General features: G+C 40.2%; 1 protein-coding gene across 3 annotated transcripts in view; it reads left to right on the top strand.

The window, feature by feature from the left end:
* The window catches only part of LOC122811523 (transient receptor potential cation channel subfamily M member 4-like), a 1,266,622-nt gene that overhangs the window by 713,825 nt on the left and 530,935 nt on the right, over positions 1-21,862 (top strand). For all 3 annotated transcript variants that reach the window (XM_044083407.1, XM_044083409.1, XM_044083408.1), the window contains one exon: positions 17,477-17,845. In XM_044083407.1, the coding sequence (XP_043939342.1) occupies positions 17,477-17,845 (369 nt within the window). The remainder of the gene's footprint in view (positions 1-17,476; positions 17,846-21,862) is intronic.

Consider the following 21,862-nt stretch of genomic DNA (forward strand, 5'->3'; position numbering starts at 1 on the left):
GTAAAGATTCTTTAAGGCAGCAGTACTAACATGGCAAAATGCATTATCATTGAACAATAAAGATTTATAGTGCCACAATACAAATATGAGAGAATGCAATGTCATTCAGCAGTACTAACACCCTCTTCCCTCTTGATCAATTCTCAACAGACCAACTATGAAACACTCTATTATACCTTGTTCACTAGCCAGTGACTACTTACAGTCTTGCTGCCGGCATGATGGGGCCCAAGTTGGAGCTCATATGGATCCCAGTTATTTGTAATCCACAAAGCATTAAAGTGGGGGGGGGCACAATTTTATAAAAATATAAAATGATGGCCAGAGCCTCTCACCACTCCGTCGAGAATATCCTAGTGACCAGGTGCCGTGGTTCCTCTGATGGGCAAAGTAGAAAATCACCTACCAGAACTATGGTAATCTATGGCTTCTCAGTACTAGGCCCAAGGGAACTCCTTTCCTTGCTGAATCATAGCAGGCATGGAACTACTGGTTTCAGACTTCTCTCTTGATTCCACAAAATACCATATCCAGGATTTCAGCAAGAGACTGACACAATCTGCTACTTCACTTCCCTGTCTGAAATCACTAGAAAAGAAAATCCAGTCATGCTGCAAGGCCCCTTTTCCCTTCAGCTGTGTGGTTGTCTTCCCTCCTTCAGCTAGTCTTCCAGAATCCTCTTTCACTTTTGAAATTGTCTTTTATATCCCTGAAAAGGAGCTCCACCTTGTGGTGTAATGGAAATCTACAATCTATTACTTCTACATGAAATACAGTGGGAGCTACATGTGAATTCAGTGCAGCACACTGAAATACACAAACTTTGCCTGAAAATATACTTTCTCCAATTTTTGGTGACCTCAGAGGCAGTATGTCAGGGAGGGCTTGTCCTCATGCAAAATACTCCTTTTTAAAATGCTCTTTTGATTGCAACTATATCCTTGACTCAAATGGCAAATGTCATGTTTGTGAAACAGCTGGTTTAAAAAGTAGATCCGACTAAAACATAAACTTATATACCTAGCAGATATTAACCTACCCCTTATCACACTACATTTAAATGATTCATCAATGTTTCTGTATACATCGTGGCATTTGATGAGTGAAGTGCCACAATGTATTTTATCACTTCCTTATGTTTTGGGGCAATTTTTTTAATAAAAAGCTTTGTAAACTTATTAACCAATTTCCCAAATGAATTTAGCTTTTCCTACTGTGACATTACCTTGATGTAATGTGCGGTGTATCCATATACTTTAATGGGCAACCTTTTAATCATGCTCAGAGGTGTGTCCATTAAAGTCTGTAGACATAACCCCTATTTTTTAAAGTTTGCTGTTTTAACTCAACAATATCAACATAAGGAAAATATATAATTTAGACTTATTTCCTTTAAGACAAAACTGAAAATGCTACCCGTTGGGTGGAATACTGTCTGGCAGTTTATGCACCACATTCCATAGTGCAAAGGTAAGTTTGAGAACATTAGAAAATCATTTTAAAATAATGCAAAACTGGGTCAAATAATAAAGTACATGAAAGTAGATAGCCATTTAATAAAAGATTATGGAAACAACATAATGTTGTGCTCAGAGACATGGGGAAAAAAATAATCAAAAAGGAAAAGAAATGGCTTGCATGAATTATTTTGTACACTGGGTGGCACAGAGGTGCAGTGGCTAGTATTGTCACCTCACAGCAAGAGCTTCTCCAGTTTGATTATCGGTTGGGGTGCCTTCTGTGCGGAATCTGTATGTCCTCCCCGTCTGAGTTGGCTTCCTCCGAGTGCTCCGGTTTCCTCCCAACCACCAAAGGCATATGGTAGGTGGATTCAACACTCTAAACTGGTGCTAGATGTGAGTGTGTTTGTGTGTGTGGTATGCCCTCAGAGTCACCAGGCTAGCAACCCACCCCTGTAAAACCATAACCACTACAGAAACAACATGCGCCTGGAGGAGCACTCATTGCCTGATGTGCTGAATGGCATGTATGGAACTGAGAGACAGGGAGATCTTGTATATTAAGGTTAGGGAAGGCTCAGTTTGTGACTGGTAGCTTTGCCACTCATTATGAAACTCATTCCCTAGACCTACAATAAAAAAACATTTCACGTTTCACACCCTAGAATATGCATATATGATTATATCAGCAATGGCACAACTTCAGAATAGCAAAAAATAAAAAAGCTACAGAAAATAATTCTGTACATCTGTAAACTGAACGTAATAAAAATCAAAATAGCAATATGCAACAACACTGACACACATTCTTCTAATTCTGCTTGTCAACAGTAAAAAAATAAAGTGCCAAATCTACACTGACTGCAAAACGAAAATGAACACTGTCCCTTATACCCAGTCAACTTTTTTTTTTTATTTTTTTTTTTTATTTAGTACCTTCAAATATAGTTTGGAGCATCAGAGTTACATCCAGTGGGACAGGGATTGCATATAGGAGTAAGGGTGGACAGGGGAGTTGCTAGCCACAAGGACTTGCTACTGGTGCACAAACAGGAACCACAGCAACAGTAATTATTTATAGGTAAGCCCAATTACCAGGTTAAGCTCCATCATATACTGTCCTCATATACTAGAAGTCCCCTGCAAGTTTTAGAGATGAAATCCTTTCTTTTTTGTTTTTGATCTTTACTTAAAAAGCTGTGGGGGGGTGCTAGTTCATGGGACTGGCACAGGGCATCTGTTGAATCTGCTATCCTTCTGGCAAGAGCAATCTGTGACGTGTAACTTCATCCACCTCATACTCAACCACTGGTAGAGAAAGTAGGTGTACATATATTTGAGCAGCATTACATATAAATTTCTCACAGCATGAAACCTTAACAAACTTTAACACATGTTCAGGTCAGTGGATGCCACTTCTGAACAGAATTTGTTTTTCTTGGATAATAAATAGCATAGGGAAGGGAAGAACTGAACCATATACTTTTTTTCTGAAAATGAGAGACATTCACTCATCACATACTAAAGATAGAGGTTTTAAATTTTAGTCTTTGCATTGTTTTTGTGATATAACCTATAATGAGACTTCCAGTTCATGAAAACAATTGAGGTGAATCTTAAGGAAGTGATCATAAGCAAGTTAACAGACTTTTGTATAGGGACCTAGTGTTTTTGTAAAGTTAAGAAAATGTAAAACTCAAGAACAGACCGGGAGAAGTAGACCATAAGCAACTTAACAGCTGTGTGCTCCAAGATTATATCTGGAAAGGGACCTATAGTTTTAATGTGTTTACCGAGATAAGAACATTCAATTTCAAAATCAAGATAAGTTGAATAAATGTGATAATTGGGAATATCTAAAACTAAAATTCTATTGTTTTGGTGATGGTTCAGATGAATGCCAAATATCACTTGATAACTGGTGATAAACTGCAGAGGTGTCTCACCAATTTCTTGGCCAAATTTTTTTTCATCAGTAGATCTGCTGTGGCAACCCCTAACAGGAACAGCCGAAAGAATATGATTAATTCCATGATTTTTTTGCCTGTACCATAAAGCCAACCCACCAAAACTTTAGGTGCTTTTCGTTGCTAAGATAATGTAAAACACTGATTCTGGTGGCAGTCTTATTGTTTATTTTTTCACTGCTATCCATTGTGTGTTGACACTAAGCTCCTAAAGTGCCGTTCATTTTCATTTTCAAATTAAAAGATTCTGAGACTGAGTTTAGCCCTTAAGATACACAACTTCCTAAGCATATAGCTTTCATTTCATAGAAAATTATCAATAGAGATAACTAATTAACCTAGGAGATGGAATGTTACACATTGCAATAAGCTATGAGGTAGCAATAGACTGAAAACTGCAGAAAATCTTTGAGCTTGGTGATGATGGTTGTGGTGGGGCTATACAACAATTGAAAACTCTTCCTTGCAAAGTAGCTATGGTATCTTTTTTTGTCATATTTAATGCTGTAATCCATAGCACATATCCTACCATCCTACTCAGTGTATTGCTGAAGTCTGAAGTTGCAAGTCATTCCCAAGATGACCTCATTCATCTGTGACTGAGAATTCACAGATCATAGGACCTAGCTTTGTAGGCTTATTTCAACTTTTTGTTATCTCTTCTGGACTGTGATCAAATCCACACTTCACAAACCAATAATTTAAGGTTTCCATAATTTTTCTAATATCCATTTTGGACTAGAGTTCTATATATGTCACACAGGTTGACTGAAGCCCTATAGAAAGTAATATAGATGTTCATTGTAGTTTTCACTGTTGAAGTCCTCACTTTTTGGATACCTGCCAGCAGACAGCCCAATTGTCTGGCCTGATTTCCAAACTTCTGCTTTGCCCCTTGCTTGGGACAACACCTTTCTATTACTTCTCAAAGTCATTGGTGATACAAGAGGTCTAACAGTTCTTCCAGTGCTAGATATCCTAAAGCAATGTGTGAGAAGGTCAATGAAAAACCAATCAGTAAAAAAAAATTAAAACTCCAGCAAAGCTAGAACTTCCAGTGAGTGATCTCCCAAACCTCTTGTATCAGAGGCACATGGGATATATGCAAATGCTCCTTATGAACATCAGGTGTTTCAGCTAATTGGCGATTCTGAATGCCCATGACTTGTTTCGTTGTTTTAATGGACAATTTCAGGCTAATAAAGCCAAACCCCACTAGCTGTGCTAGATATCCTGGAAGATGTGTTTGTAAATGCAACAGTGGAGCCTGACTTCTTTCATCCTACTCCAAGAAAATCTGACTGATTTTATAGGCTCAAATATTCCCATAAGTTCAACTGTAAAACCCTTTGGCTGATCAAAGACAAAACAACTTCAAAAAATTCTATTAATAATGAGCAAGGGGAGATTTTTCAGATCCACTCAAACCCTATTCTTAGTGAATGAGTGATTTGCAAAAAAGGTGTACACCTCCTCTTGCCTGTACTTAGCATTATCTCATTTATTAGAATATTTCATTCACAATTTTAAACTGCCAGTCGCACATGGTTTCTTAACAACAATCTGTTGAAAAAAATGAGGTTGAAAGGATAAGGACCAAGGCAGAGGGATACAGGACAAGGATTGAAGAAGGAGATGCTTGAATTTTATGACCCCTCTTTTCTGGTTGCAAAGCACTGCAGAAAGTGGGGATATGATACAGTCATGTATCATGCAAAATCACATGGCCTGTTCCATGGAGAAATACGCAGTTGAGGACAAAATGCCCCTTAAAGACAATGTGGAGTTGGAGCTACCAATTGCACATTCGGATAAGGATCTCTTCTTTAGACGTCTGTTAAAGAAGTATTTATGAAACTGGTAGAGAAAGGTAAAACCATGCAGTATGTAAAACAGTTTTTTTTCATGTTTGGGCCCCTATGTTTATCAGAGATTACTCAGCAAAGTTTGGCCCTTATACCCTAATCAGGAGTATGACAGACCTGGCAAATGGAAAGAAGTCACTTATAAAAAATAACAAGTTAAGCACAAAGCTGGAGGCACTCAGACCCATCACACTTAGAGAAAGCGGGAAGAAAACTAGCCTCTTTTCTTAGAAAATGAGATGATGTCACCCAAGGTCAGTAGATGCTAAATATTCTAAGAAAAGATTACAAGCTATAGTTTCAAAAAATTTGAAAATACAGAAGCATTCAAAGAGTCTAAAGGGATCAGATAAACCTTAGTCAAGCAATCATCCTAAACAAGCTACAGTCAGCAGCCCCAGAGAAGGTCCTGACTGGAGAGAAATGCTGCACACACACCCCACCCCATTGTAGAAGGAAGTAATTGCCTACAAAAAAACACAAAATCTGGCAGGTCAAAAAAGTGACATAAGGGTGACAGAGTGGGCTGTTGAGAACAGCAAAGAAATTCTGGGCTTCTTGCATAATAGTAACAACACAACATTTCCTGATAGAACATACTAAGAAAGATTAGGACAGAAATTAGAAGAATGAAAACTACTTGCACAAGAAAAACTGTCAAAATCTTCAAATAAAAATTTGCTTTCTTTAAGACAACAGATCCATGCAAACCGTTACACAAAGAAATTTTAGGCCACTTCACCTGGAAAATAAGCGATAGAGGAAGTGCAAAAATAGAAAGACCAAAGCCTAAAGATTTTTGAAAAGTATAAAAAAGAAATACGGGCATGGAGAAAGAAAGAAAGAAATCTGATATGGTGCAATATTTATGCAAAGGAGAAATCCAGACTAATCAATGCAAAAAAGGAGTTCTAAAGATATTTCAACAGAAATGCAGTCAAAGACACCTAGATATAGAAATGTTTTCAATACAAACAAGAAAAACAAAGTGGATGTAGAAAATAGGATTACTAAGGGAGAAGTTAAAGAAATAGAAACTGAAGTAAAGGATTATCTGTGATGTGAAGGATTTAGTGTAGAAAATCCAACACCGGTCATGTCACAGCATGATGGATAAATGAGACCCCAGATTAAGGAGAAGCAGGTGCAGTGGGAGGCATCTGAAGACTTCTTATGCTTTTTTTATTAAAACTATAAATTTATTGTAACTTCTTATTCTTATCACTAAATTTTTGCCCTCCTCTACTTAAATTATTACAGCCCTAACAACTTTCCCTCCTGCACTTGAATCAATACACCACTCTTCACCCGCCCTTAAACAACACTTCTCTTTTTCTAACTAACCCTATCCACTGCTGTTCAGTTCTCATGCATCCCATCTATAGCCAGGTTATAAAATGTCTAGATGTACCAGTTTGGAACAGGCGGCTTAAATAGTACTAATCCTGTATTGTGCTCTCTGTCATATGCTATTACCACTATCCTCTTGTATACTACTACTGTCTCCCCTCCTACATAACTGTACAACTTCATTGTATCTCTTGAACTCCTTGCAAACCTATACAATACCAAAATCTGCATTCCTACATCATTTTATAACTTTCTTCATTACATATCTTTAACTCTTTGCAAACCTTTCTTTACTGTAATGTAAGAATATTAAACTTCTTTACAATGCTTCCATTCTGCAGTGTTAATCCATTTACTTCCTGCAAGATTGTAGAGCTACTAGAACTGTAGAGAATTATAACTGGTGATGTAAATACTTTAGTGTATATACCCGTCTTGTAATTATGTTTGTTTTTTATGAGACATGTAACTGTTTTTTTTCTGAGGACCGTCTGAAATTCACTTCATATAAATGCATTGTGGTGGAGATTTTCTCCCTGGGCCTTTGCTGAAAATGAGTTCTGCCCAGTTGGACTTTCATAGTCAACAAAGACAAATAAATAAAACAAGTTCCTGCCACATGGTGATGCCCTGGAGCCTTTTGTAGGAAACTAGTATAAAAATTCAGTTGAAGCTGCACAACAAGGGAAGGAGCAGAAAACCATGATAACTCTACTGTAGGCAATGGCATGCAGTGATAAGCCAATGATTTCCAGTATGAAGGAACAGCAGATGAAGCAAGATGCATCTGAACAGGATATGTCACAGGAAGATGTTCTGGAACTTTCTGTAGAATATCCACAGGACATGGACAGCAAAGAAGGTGCTCTACGTCTAGAAGAAAATGATCTAAGGGAAGAGCTACTTGATTTAATAGAGGTACACAGGTATATAAAGATCAATAAAAGAAATAGATTACAGAAAATAAATAAAAACATCCAAAATGTTAGAAAGTTGGTAAAACATGAACACAGTAATCAGGACTATTAAGAGAAATGTGTGTGATATAATGGAAATAAATAGGATATATTACTGTGCAGCTAAATATCTGGGAATTGATGAAGGCTCAGTAATAAAACATGAAGAAATGTAAATAAAACTCAGTAAGGAATACTTCAGAAGACTAAAATTAGTATTGAAAACAGCCTTGGGATAAAGTCCAAGCTATAAAACAGTTTGTTCTTCCTATTTTATCTTACAGTTTGGGTTGATTGGCCCCAAAATGTGTTGGATGGGAAAACAAAAAAAAATGCTTCACATTATTCAAATGATATATAAAAATCAGTGTATACCTAGGTTATATAGTCCTTGCTCTGAAAGAGTTATGGCCCTCCTTGAAATTGATTACATGTATAGATCTGTGGTCATAGGACTGCATACATGTCTGCTGACCTCATCAGATCCAAACATAATGAAAGTTTTAAAATATGAGGAGAGGAAGTCTAAAATGACCTCTTTGCTTAGTTTAGGAGAAGCATTTCAGTATAAAGCAGGAATGGAAATTAATCCAGAAATAGACAAAAATCAGATAGCAACTAAATCTGCCAAAAAAAGAATAAAAACACAAGAATCAGATGAGAAGGAAAAAATGTGAAAAGGCATAATTATTGTGGCAAGTATACAGATCTCATAGAACAACCTCATGTTGATCAGGATTTGATGCAGGAATTGTTAGAAAGGTGAACTGAAACCAAAAGCTGAACGTTTAAGAATGGCAGCCCAGGACAGTGGACTATATGCATGTTGGTTTACAAAGTCCATTTAAACATGTGGGAGAAAAAGACAAATACATGTCCCAAGACTCTCACTCCACGTTCCTAAGCACCCTGGAAACTATTAAGGTCCAACCCAACACTCTCATACTGGGTGACTTCAACTACCCCTCTCCATCAACTGGGAAAACTACTCCTGCACCAATGCACTTGCCAAACGCTTCCTGGAATTCATTAATTCCAATGCACTGGATCAGCTTATTCTTACCCCCACTAGAGAAAACAACATCCTTAGACCTGGTTATTACTAACCTGGTCAACCGTTGCTCAACACCAACAGTCAATTTCTCCCTGGTTAGATCCGACCACAAACTAATTACCATGGAAATCCACATATCACCCACACCACCAGCAAAGGTAACCACCATGAAAAACTTCTCCAAAGATGACTTTGGGCTCCTAAAAACAGAGGTGGCTAACTTCATGGCACCCACACAAATGGAAAATAGGTGTATGACCGCCGAATCCTACACCAATGCACTGTACGAACACATACATAAATGCATGGAACTAGCCATACCCAACAGAACTAAGACGCTCTCCTCAAAAAAAAAAAAAAAAAAAAAAAGGAAGCCAATCTGGTGGTCCCCTGCCATTAACAAACTCTACAGCAGAAGGAAGAAACTGTTGAAGAAAAAGGTGAAGTCCCAAGACTGGAAAAGTCCCTTGTTAGCCTCAACAAAAAGTTGAGATCCCCCATCAAAACCTCTAAAACTAGCTATGAAGGCAGAATTGCGGCAGACACTAAAAATGAACACAAAGCCTTCTACAGGTTGTATCAGGAATTTCCACGGCAATACCCAGATTTGCTCTGAGTTGCTGCACAATGGTACCTCCTATACTGAGCCAACAGCTATTGCCAACATACTGGCCGACAGATTCAGTGCCAACTTTACCCCCCCAAGGACCAATCACAATACTGGAAGAATGCCAGGGACCCAGCATTACTGCAGCACAATTTAAAGCTGCATTGTCCATGGGACCCAATATCCCTGGCTGTGTTCTACATGAACTATAAAGTGAACCGGCACCACACCTGTGTGCCCTGTTCAGTCACAGCCTCACCTCAGGCTTTGTCCCTACAGAATGGTGCACTGCTACAGTCATCCCTCTTCATAAAGGGGGAGCAACTACAGACCCTGGAAATTATCACCCCATAAGCCTGATGAGTCTGATATGTAAGGCTATGGAGCGCATCATCATGGACCTAATTAACAATGATATAGGGAATCTCCAAACTCTGGATCCCATGCAATTTGGTTTTGTGAAGGGTAGATCATGCCTGCTCAACCTGGTTGACTTCTTTGAGTCAATCATCAGAGCTGTGGATGAGGGCAAGGCAGTTCATACAGCCTACCTCGATCTGGCCAAGACCTTTGATACCATTCCCCACTCAGGAATTATTGATGGACTCACCTAACTAGGAATCAACCCCTGTGTCACTAGGTGGGTTGCAAATTGGCTCACAGATAGAACCCACAGTGTGAAAGTAGCAGACTCCAAGTCAGACTGCCGACCAGTCACGAGTGGAGTCCCATAGGGATTGGTCCTGGGTCCTGTCCTGTTTGGCATCTGCTTCTCAGAAGTCCAGACCAACACGGAGGGACTCTGGCTGACCAAGTTTGCCGACGATTGCAAGCTGGAAGCCATTATTAACTCCCCAAGTGATGTAGACATCTGACAGAAAGGCCTCACTGATACCGACGACTGGTGTCGATACTATGGCCTTAAGCTTAATGCCAAAAAATGCGTTGTCATTCCCTTTGTAAAACCTCCTTTCCCACTAATTACCACATTGATGGTAGCTCACTGAACACTGAAGTGTTATAAGAGATCTGGGGACACAGGTTGACAGCAAACTCTCCTTCAACCACCACATTGCCACTGTGGTCAGAAAGTCCTTCTATGTGGCACATCTCATTACCATGGGTTTTGCGTCCAGGAAGAAAGAGGTCATCATCTCTCTACTATTACCTCATTAGACCAATCATCAGATATAATGCCCTATTTGGCATGTACCTCACTAAACACCTACAACAGCTGGAAAGGCCACAAAAGTACCTCACAAAGAGGATTCTAGGCCTTAACTGCATGGCCTACATGGACAGACTCAAAAAAACTCCAGCTTTTCTCTGTCTCATATTGCCTAATAAAAGGCGATCTCTGCTTGACTTACAAAGCCATGTCTGACCCAGCCCTGTTAGAAATGTTACACCTAAAGACATCCAATCCCTCCACATCACACGCTCCAGGAACCTCAACCTCATTACCACAATCAACAGAACATGCTGGAGGGACGGGTTCATAACCCACGAACTGCCCATGCTCTGGAATAAACTTCCCATACATGTCAAGCAGAGCATCTCACTGGCCCTTTTCAAGAGGGATCTTGATGAGTGGATGGGAAATAATAAGTTCTCCCCGGGGATCACTCCAGTGGCTGTACTTGATAGAGGCACCAGGAACTAACAGCAGCATAATGCCAGGGCACTTTTATGGGCTTGGCTTGTAAAGGCTGCAGGGCCATTAGCCTAGTACACACTAGGTTCTGAAAAAAGAAAAGAAAACAGTTGCACATCTTGTTGCTGAATGTGATACACTCATGGCAGAAAGTTTGTATACTGAAAGACAGAATAATGTGGCAAGACTGATGCATTGGGGATTGTGCAAACATTACAATATTGAAGTAATTGAGAAGAAAACCAGATATAGTTGCCCCTGAAAAAAAAAAAGACAAAAGTATCATTGATCATTGAAATTGCTACACCCGTTGATTACAGTGTCTTATGTACAGAGGGACAAAGTTTCATTAAATACCAGGATTTGCAGACAAAAGTGAGAATAATGTGGAAGAAAGATACCCAGACAGTTCCAATAGCAACAGGAGAAACAGGTCTAATAAAAGAAATTACAATCATATTTAAATATGCTACAATACTCATAACTCTGTATGAAATTACAGGAGTCCGTTCTGGGCACATTGTGGGCACTGCAAAAAGCAATTTTATCTGACATCAAAGATTGAAACAATACTAATTTCATGAACTTTAATTGTACCCTGACTTAAGAATGGGATCCATTTCCATCATGGTATTAGAAACCTTGGAGAAATTCTAAAGAGATGAAAAATGTGAAAGGCTGTTTCTGGTTCCAAAGAAAGACAACACCTGGAAGACCCATCTTGGATCTAGCACTAAAATTTAAAAGGCTAACGCTCCAAAACCTTTTGCCACTCTTAAGAGCCCAGGAGTTGATGGTCACTGTAGACCTAAAAGATGCCCGCCTTCATATCTACAGTGCCAAAAGTCACAAAACATTTCTCATATTTGAAGCAGCAAAGAAACTCTTCCAGTATGCAGTCTTGCTCATCAGCATGTCTACTGTTCCCAGGGGTTTTCACAAGTACCTCACTCCAGTAAATGCTTGCAATAGGTTAAGAATCGGGGTCTCACCATCAATAAAGCAATATCCAACATGGCACTCTCTAACAACCTAGTCTCCTTGGGGCTACCTGGACAGTTGTCTCAGGAAGGCCTTTCTCTCATATGAAAAGGTGACCCACCTGACACTTTACTTCCAAAAAATTCTGTAGCAAAAGCAAATTTCAACCAGGGGATTCCTCAGGCTGCTGGGTGGTGTCCTGCATGCTAATGGTAACACTACACTGCTCGTGCATGAGGAAGATGCAATGATACTTGAGATACTGATGGTAGCAACTTGCCAGTTTACTACAAGCCAGCATTCCCTTCCTTTCTTTCATCAAAAATGAGGTTTCATGGTGGGTTCCCTTCAACGCATCATAACCACCAATGGCCCTCACTATGGATTAGTCTGATCTAGCTTGGGAGACCCATGTGGAAGACCTTCACACTTAGGGGATCTGGGAGGCCATGATGAGAATAAAATGCATGACTGTCAACCTTGCACTCAAGGATTTCAAACACATCTTAAAAGTATGTGTTTTTCAGTTAAGGATAGGTAATTCCATAAACATGTGATACATAAAAAAATAGAGGAACTTACTCTTGCCTGCCACACAGACTGGCCATACAAGCCTGATTAATTGCTGTATATGCAATTATCACTCTGGTAGCATTCTACTTCCCTCTTACAACATGTTTTGCAAACAGGCTGAGCAGATCTGTAGTAGATCCCAGTTAATGGATTTTACACAGGGTGTCTTTTTGAATCTGATAAGGTTATGGGTTGTTTTACAAATAGATCCATTTGTCCATCATATAAACAGACAACTCAGGTGGTAGTTCAATAGGTCAGACACCCCAGGAGCTTGGACGATAGATGCCTAGATTGGGCAGGTCTGTTTCTTCATGCATTTCTACCAATACCCTTGATCCCAAGAGTACTACTCATGATATGAAGGAAAAGCCAAAAGTGGTTCTGATAGCACCCGTTGACCAAGGCAGCACTAGTTACCACTGCTGACTAGCCCAGCAGAGAGAGCGTGTCAAGTGCTACCTCAGTGTGTGGGGAGCTACTGACTCAGAAAAGGTCTCTCTGTATCCCAGTGTAAGCACTCTAAGGCTGACAGCTTGAATGATTTCACTTTGATTCCAAGCAGATGCATATATTCAGATGTGCTAAAATGAATAAGGAAGGCTAGGAAACCAAACATTAGGACATCCTACCTAGCTAAATGAAAATGCTTCTTTGACTGGTATCAATCAAAAAATCTTGACTCAGCACTAACGTAGCTACTGTACTGGAGTGTCTGACCTTTATATCTGGCCTAACTTACATACACACCAGTCAGTGTTGATGGTGCTGCCTTTTCAACCTGCCCAAGCATGGATTTACCTTTGTAGTCCAGGCCCTCTGTTAAGCAATTCTTATAAGGGGTCCTACATCTGACTGCATAGAAAGGTGATTGCCCCATCGTGGGATTTTATCTACATCCTAAGAAAACTATCCCTGGTACCCCCTTAAACCACCCACTTCTGCTACACTTCAGTTCCTTTCATGGAAGATGTTTTTTGTTTGTATTACTGCAGGTAGGAGAATTTCAGAGCTTTCAGGCCTTAATGTATAAAGCATCCTTTAGTGTTCCACAGGACAGTGGAACCCTGCAATGCCAACCCTCCTTCCACACATATAGTGGTTTCTCAGATCTCTTAACTAAGCTGTTCATTTACCAGTCTTCTTTCCTTAAGCCTCGGATCAAAGGAGGAGAAATTCTTGTCTTTCTAGATTTGGAAAGACAATTGAGATTGTACTTGCATAGAACCAATTAATTTAAAAAATCTCCTTTGCAAAAGGGAAGGAGTACAAACTATTAAACCAATAGTCTTTCTAAATTGTTTGATAAATGTATGTCTTTCTACTACTCAACCCATCTGAAAGGCTATTCCAGGCCACATTGGAGAACGTTCTAGTAGAGCCACTGTAGCCACCACAACTTTCTGCAGGGGTGACATGGACATGGACCACTCTTAAGGCAGCAATCTTTTTTTTAATACCTTCATTGAATTATCACTTGTGACACTATTATTTAGGAGTAGATTACAGAGCCAGGGCAGGATTTGCTTCTGCTGTCCTGCATCATGACATTATTTCTTACTTTCTGGTGTTCACATCTCACTTTGAGTCTTCCCAGAAATAAGGACTTTAACAGTGAATATTTCAGGAAGCATATTGCAGTTGTGTTAGGAACTTAACAAATGTAAATGTTTGAGAAGATTGGGTTTATATTATATGAACGAAAGTTTATAAGCGAATGCTCTGAGCGAAACTCCCATACATCGAGGTATGTGTTGTGGGATCGCAGTACAGTGAAGACTGGAGTTTTTGCCCTTTCCTCACTGTAGTGCAATCCCTGAGTTGGAATATATATTTAGCAGGGGGTATATTATTTTGAATTCATAATATAGACCCAAGAAGATTCACTGTTGCAGTCCAGTTACCCTCTCTCCTTTCTCCAATTGCTGTGCAACTGTTCTTTGCCCTGTAGGTTGGGGTGGTACCCTAGCCACTTTTTCATCTTCCACCTCACCTTCCTACCAGACTCTCCATCTCTCTTTCATCTATTCTTAATCCACAGGGACAAAAGACAGAGGACCCTTGGGGTAGACCCAGAGCACACTGGACTTCTCCATCTGCTCCTTTAGGGCTTTGGCATCAAGGTATTCTACCTGGCTTATGGGCTGGGGCAAGAAAGACTAGAAGATGGCTTCAGCTGTTGCACACCTTATACCACTGACATTCTTGCATTCTGCTGGGAAGGCCTTGGCAGAAGTGCTGGAGAAAAATACAGCTGTGGAAGTCAGACCAGCCAACTGGACTACCTGCATGCAGGCTGTCCAAGAAGTGAGGACTGGAAAAGTGACTCCATGCAGACATGTACATTCACAGTAAGTTCCTAACACAACTGTACTATCCTGGCTACTGTCAAGTATTTTGCAATAGCTACAGGGATACAAAGATGGCACAACAGGTGTATTAACAGCAGGAAAACACAATTATATTCTCTGTATGCAAGTTCCTGATGCAACTTTCCTGAGGGTATCCTCCTGACTAGCATTGAAGTTTTCACCACAGAATCAAAGTCGCAGTTCTGTTTAAAGAGAATGGAGTAGATCCCACATCAAGTGCTTGGAGTCTGACAGTGTTTGTTCTCTGAAAATGAAATGTCCGAAAGTAGATTACAAAACTGATAACCATGGTAAAATTGTTTTCAGTTTGCTATCAACTGAACACTGCGTGATCATTAGCAGAAAGTTGTTGTGTCTTTCGGCTTTTCCCGGTTAGGGGTCGCCACAGCGGAACTCCGGTCTGCTGATTGGATTTAGATTTTTTTTTTTGCTGCCCTGACTGACCACTTCAACAACAACCTTACGCTTAATCGATGATGCCCCACACACCTCCCTCGCTTTTAGCTTTGACTGAGAACAGGGCAACATCTTACTATGAGGTGACAACGCTACCGCAGCACCACCACCGCAGTAAGTAAGGAGCAATTTTCAGGTTGGACTTCCGATATGAATGAAGGTAAAGCAGTGTGGTTGCACTCATCTGGAGAGAATCACTTTCATAAGGTGGTTGAAACAAATCTAGTGCAAAGACTGTCAATGTCAGTGAAATTTTTTATTGCAGGCTCACCCAGTCACAGATCTATAATTAGTTTAGCAGGAATAGCGGCACCAAAACATCAGATGTAATCATTGTAAATTAGGTTTGGGTGAATGCAGGCATTGCAAATATTTGTAAATCAATTTTGTAAGTGCAGGTCACACATGGTGTACAAAAGACTGCCAGAGTACCATATAGCAGTTCTATAAGAAGTAAATAGCCTGTTCATTGGGCTTGCTGCTGGTATGCAAAAAAGGAATGAAATGTCAGAAAGTAGTTCAGAGATGCATTCAATGGTGGCAGAACATGGTAGCAGGCAAGAATCATGCCCATGGCCCACATACAACAGGAATATAAGATGTTTGTGCTCCAGTACAGAGATTTGTCACAGGTGCTGGCCAGGGAAGAAGGGATGCTGAGCAGCTAAGGAGCCAGGACAAAGAAGTATAAATGGCCAGTTCAGACAACTGAAATTGAAGACAGCACAGAGGACATGTGTTCATAAGGTGACTACAAGGTGGGCAGGATGGTACATGTGGGAGGTGCAAAGGCATCGGGCCATGGTAATAACCAGCAGCTACTATTCACTGAAGAACAAGGTTATTGGACACAGTATAACACCAGGCATAAAAAGCTAGTGTAGAAATGCCACACGAAAGAGGGACAGAATTGGTCTGTACTTGTGCTCTCCTCTCCTTCCCCAGAAAACCTTCTTTTCCTTCAGCTTTGCCCCACAGAAGCCCTAAAACAAATTAGAATAGGTATACTGATCAATGTGATACAAATGAGCAATTCCAGTTACTCCAGTGTGAAAAAAAGTCAGGTCTCTACAACATATAGTACACAACTAACAAAAGCATATGTTTATCCTTCTTTATGTTTAAATATGTCTCTTAAAACAAATATGAATTCTGTTCCAAAATAGTAAGTACATATAATTATAGTGAGGAGATCATGGAAATAATGCGCAGTTATTAGTGTGAGTGATATTGTCTCCTTTTCTCAAATTTTCTAAGGTCATCTTGTTACGCAAAAGCGAAGACCGGATTTAGTCTAGAGTCGCTCATAAATAGTCGCATGCAAATGAAATCATACAATTCAGTTAACAGACAACAGACCATGTTTCATCAAGCTTCAAATATCCAGTCGAAAAATTTGAATTCAAAATCTCACATCATTCAAAGTTTGCACGTATGAGCTCATCATAAAAAAAATGTCTGTTTTACATAAGGGAATTGTTTATCATTCAGTGCTTCAGTGGTGTGAACCAGAATATTAAACCTTGAAACACAGCATCTCTAAAAGTGGTTCACTGCAAAACCAATAATTTGTTAATAACTTTTAGTTTAAAAGTAATGTAATCCCATTTGGTCCTCTCTTTTTATCTGCAGCCTCCTTGATTTGGCTGTTTTATAATTATTTGGAAACACTGGAATAATTTGATAGCTATATAGAAAAAAGCTAATTAATGGGTACAAATCTGTTAAAAAGCACCCCACTCCTTTCAGCTACCACATGTCAACACTTAGATGTCCAAAAGTCACTTTCAGTTTAATCACTTCCTCTCTCCATCACACAAAGCTGGAACACACACATTTAAGTTTCGCTGCTATATCATTAAAGATGACCAATAAGGAAGTGCATAGAAGTAATTATATTACACAAATGCAGTGCCACTGTCACAAAAAATATTGTGTGAAGTGCTAATATTTTTGCTATCACATCGTTCAAAATTCAAAGATTATAGATAACTGAAGACAGATGTTTCACAAATATTTCCACAAAAATTACTTTGCAACTGCATTCCTTGTGTAATGTTACTGAATCTGTAAGTTTGCTCTAGCATGTTGTATCATTCCATATTGCTGTATTGTACTACTGTGGTTTTCATAACACATTGGCCACACATTGAAGTGTTTTCTTTTGATTTTTAATTTTAGTCTAGTGACCTTGAAGACAGCATGACAGATGCTTTGATTGGAAACAAAAAAGACTTTGTCAAGTTGTTTGTGGACAATGGGCTAAATATTGCAGAGTACTTGACCTATGGGCGCTTGGAGGAACTTTACTCATCAGTACCAGAGAACTCACTACTCCACCTTCTCCTTTCCAAGAAACATGTAGAGTGGAAAGATTCTAGCATGAAGGGCCATGAATCAACTTTACCTCCAGGCACTAGCAAAGGGCCTACATTCCGGCTGTACGAGGTGTCAAAGATCCTAAAATATTTTATGGGCGATCTTTCCATACCATTCTATACACATCTTACAGAAAACGGGAAGGCATACAGTACTAAGAAAAACTCCTATGTAAGTCCTTTAACACAACATGAAGTCTTGTATTCTACTAAACGTGGTGTAGGAGGTGTTGTGTTTACATTAGGCTGTGTATTCTGGACAGCTGACCAAAGGGTTTTGGTATGAACAAAACATGTACATCACATAATCTTTACAGGTGTTTTGTTTTATAATATGCACTCTACTTGCAATGTATATATTGGTATTTGAGTGTTGAAGATCCATGAAATTCGTTTGTGGAATATCACACTTGGTTACTCACAAAGTATCATCTTTCCAAGGTAAGTCTAACAGATCAATGGCTTTCAAACTTCTTTGTTCTGCATTCTTCTTGTTCTAAATATAAATTATTCCATGCTTCAAAATCCCATTACAACCTGGTTATCAGTGAACCAGTTTCTGAAAATATAGAGAAGAAAAAGGTGTTAAACTGTATTGTATCTTAGCTGAATGTTAGCTGAATTCAAAGCTATAAAATATTTTACTTAGAGTAACCTATGACCTGGAATTTGTTTTCCACAAACAAACTAGGAAAATGTGATGTTACAACTCAAAACCCTCATTCTACTTCTTGTATCTCCTTTCCCTAAAACCATAAGCACAGGTTCACTTGTCATGGAGTTGGCTAAGGAGACAGGAACAAGTGGCAGTTGACCATCTCATCTAGCCTGTGACGATGGATGGAGATGGCACCAAGGAGTATACCCCATGGAACAGACCAGGGCCTCCAAACCTGCTGCAAGCCATGGATGGAACCACTGACCATCAGACCATGTGCACCTTAGCCAGCATGGACATCATTCCACATTGATCATGGGGTAGGACTGACAGCAGGCTATAATCTGAACCACCTGAGGATGATGACTCTCATTCGCCCAGCTCTTGCCCCAACAAGTAATTCGGCTATGGCCAGCCTATGTAAGAATGAGTTATACAGGAGTGGTAGGGACTTTGTGGTCTGGGTAGGGTAGACCAAAAATATAGAACAATCATGCAAACACAGAGAAGCCAAGTAGTATGTAACAGAACACCCCATTAATATGTTAACAGTACAGGCCCAGTAGTGGATTTACTAGGAATAACTGTGTTTTGTTTACTCAGCATGCAGTTAAGCAAATCTGAGACGTAAAACCTTGAGGTGTCACAACTCAGAGTTGCAACTCTTCCAAGGTAGCAAAAGACACAAAAACATTTTACATGGGGCAGCCCCCCCCAAACCCACAAACTGTAAATAAACTCCAAAGTCATGAGGGATAGCCCCCACACCCACAAACTATATGTCCAAACTCCAAGGTCTCACAAACTCAGAAAATATGAGAAAAAGACATAGTACTCGCTTTGTCCTCCTCATATGATTCTAAATTTGATTAAACCAGCCTAACAACCTTCCAGTTATGACATTCTGAGCATCACTTAACTGTAGGACAAGAAACAATAGGTTCCCTCCCAATTACTGGCTTCTCACAATCAAAGACATGGCCACATGCAAGTTTGATAACTGTTTACAATCTAATGTTGTATGGAGTGTCATTTTTTTCATTGAAGAATGGAACTACTGATGCTATTCTGATAACTGGAAGCAACCTCATAAGGTTGCCCACAAGAAAATTTCCATACTACAAGAGGTCAACATGCAATGCAATAACCATGGTTGTATGAATCGGGCCTTGCTAAGCTGCATTCATGCTGCAGCTGTTGTCATCATGCATATGGCAGAGGTGCACATGTCCATCAGGGCAGGAGGGTCTTGGAGCATTTTCATGCCTCAGTGAGCATATGTGACAGCCACCAGGGAAGAAGTTTAACTACATAGGTTCATAGGTGTGTACTAGGCTAAAGGCCCTGGAGCCTTTACAAGCCTAGCCCATAGGATTACCCTGGCATCATGCCACCCGACATTAGTTCCCAGTGCCTCTGTCAAGTAGCGCCACTGGACTGAATCCCCGGGGGGATTTCTCTTGAAGAGGGGACAGTGAGGTGCTCTGTTTGACATGTATGGGAAGTCTATTCCATAGCATGGGCAGTCTCTGGGTTATGAACTTGTCCCTCCATCACATTCTGTTGATTGTGGAAATGAGGGTGAGGTCTCTGGAGTGTATCGTGTGGAGGGATTGGGATTTCTTAAGATGTAGCATTTCTAACAGAGCTGGGTCAGACATGGCTTTGTAAGTCAAGCAGAGATCGCCCCAAGTAGGCAATATGAGACAGAGAATAGTTTTTTGTTTTTTTTGAGTCTGTCCATATAGGACAATTGTTTAAGGCCTAGGATCATCTTTGTGAGATACTTTTGCAGCCTCTCCAGTTGTTGCAGGTGTCTAGTGAGGTAAATGGGGCATTGTACTCAATTGGCCTAATGAGGGAATAGTAGAGCGAGACAATGGCCTCTTTCTTCCTGGATGCAAAACCCTTAGTAATGAGATGTGCCATGCAGAAGGACTTTCTGACCACACTGGCAATGTAGTGGTCAAAAGAGAGGTTGCTGTCACACTGTGTTCCCAGATCTCTTATAATGCCTACTGTGTTCAGTGGACTACCATTGATGTGGTAATTCATGGGAACCGAGTTTTTCCCAAAGGGGACAACAACACATTTTTTGGTATTGAGCTTAAGGCCATGGTTCTGACACCAGTCATTGGTCTCAGTGAGGACTTTCTTGCAGGATGTCATCATCACTTGGGGAGTTAATAATAGCTCCCAACTTGCTATTGTCTGCAAACTTTGTCAGGCAAAGTCCCTTTGTGTTGGCCTGGACTTCAGAGAAGTAGATACCAAACAGGAGAGGACCCAGGACAGAACCCTATGGGACTCCACTCGTGACTGGTTGGCAGTCTGACTTGGATTCAGCTACTTTCACAGTGTAGGTTCTTTCTATGAGCCAGTTTGCAACCCATCTAGTGATATAGGGGTTGATGCCTAGCTTAGTGAGTTTTTCCTGAATGGGGAATGGTATCAAAGGCCTTGGCCAGATCAAGGTAGGCTGTATGAACCACCTTGCTTTCATCCACAGCTCTGGTAACTGACTAAAAGAAGTCGACCAGGTTGAGCAGGCATGTTCTGTCCTTCACAAAACCAAACTGTGTGGGATCCAGAGTTTGGAGATTCCCTATATCCTTGTTTATTAGGTCCATAATGATGTGTTTCATAGCTTTGCATATCAGACTCATCAGGCTAATGGGGCGATAGTTCCCACGGTCTGTAGTTGCTCTTCCTTTGTGGAGAAGGATGACTGAACCAGTGTGCCATTCAGTAGGGACAAAGCCTGAGGTGAGGCGGTGCCAGTTCACTCTGTAGTACATGTAGAACACAGCCAGGGATATTGTCAGGTTCTATAAAAGCTGTACTCTGGGCATTGGACAGTGCTGTTTTAACCTGTGCAGCAGTAATACTGGGTGCCTGGCAATCTACTGTTATTGTGATTGGTCCTTGGGGGGGGGGAGTTGGCACTGAATCTGTCGGCCAGTATAATGGCAATATCTGTTGGCTCAGTATAGGAAGTATCATTGTGCAGTAGTGCAGAGCAAATCTGGGTATTGCCGTGGAGATTCTTTACATAACTATAGAAGGCCTTGTTGCCTTTACTATCTGCTGCAATTCTGTTTTCATAGCTAGCTTTAGAGGATTTGATGAGGGATCTCAACTTTTTGTTGAGGCTGATAAGGGAGTTTTTCCAATCTTGGGACTTCACCTTATTCTAAATTAGTTTCTTCCTTCTGTTGTAGAGTTTGTTTATAGCAGGGGAACACCAGATTGGCTTCCTTTTTTTTTTTGGAGGAGAGCGTCTTGTATCTTTTGGGTATGATGAGATCCATGCATTTGTGTATGTGTTCATATGGTGCATTGGTATATGATTCGGTGGTCATGCAACTATTCTTGCATGGGTACCATGAAGTTAGCCACCTCTGTTTTTAGGAGCCCCAAAGTTAGCTTTGGAGAAGTTTTTCATGGTGGATAACTTTGCGGGGGGGGTGGATTTCCAAGGTGAGTAGTTTGTGGTCAGATCTAACCAGGGAGGAGTTGACTACTGGTGTA

The sequence above is a fragment of the Protopterus annectens genome, chromosome 9.part0 (assembly GCF_019279795.1).
Source record: "Protopterus annectens isolate FY-2018-M chromosome 9.part0, PAN1.0, whole genome shotgun sequence".
In the NCBI taxonomy this organism is placed as follows: domain Eukaryota; kingdom Metazoa; phylum Chordata; order Ceratodontiformes; family Protopteridae; genus Protopterus; species Protopterus annectens.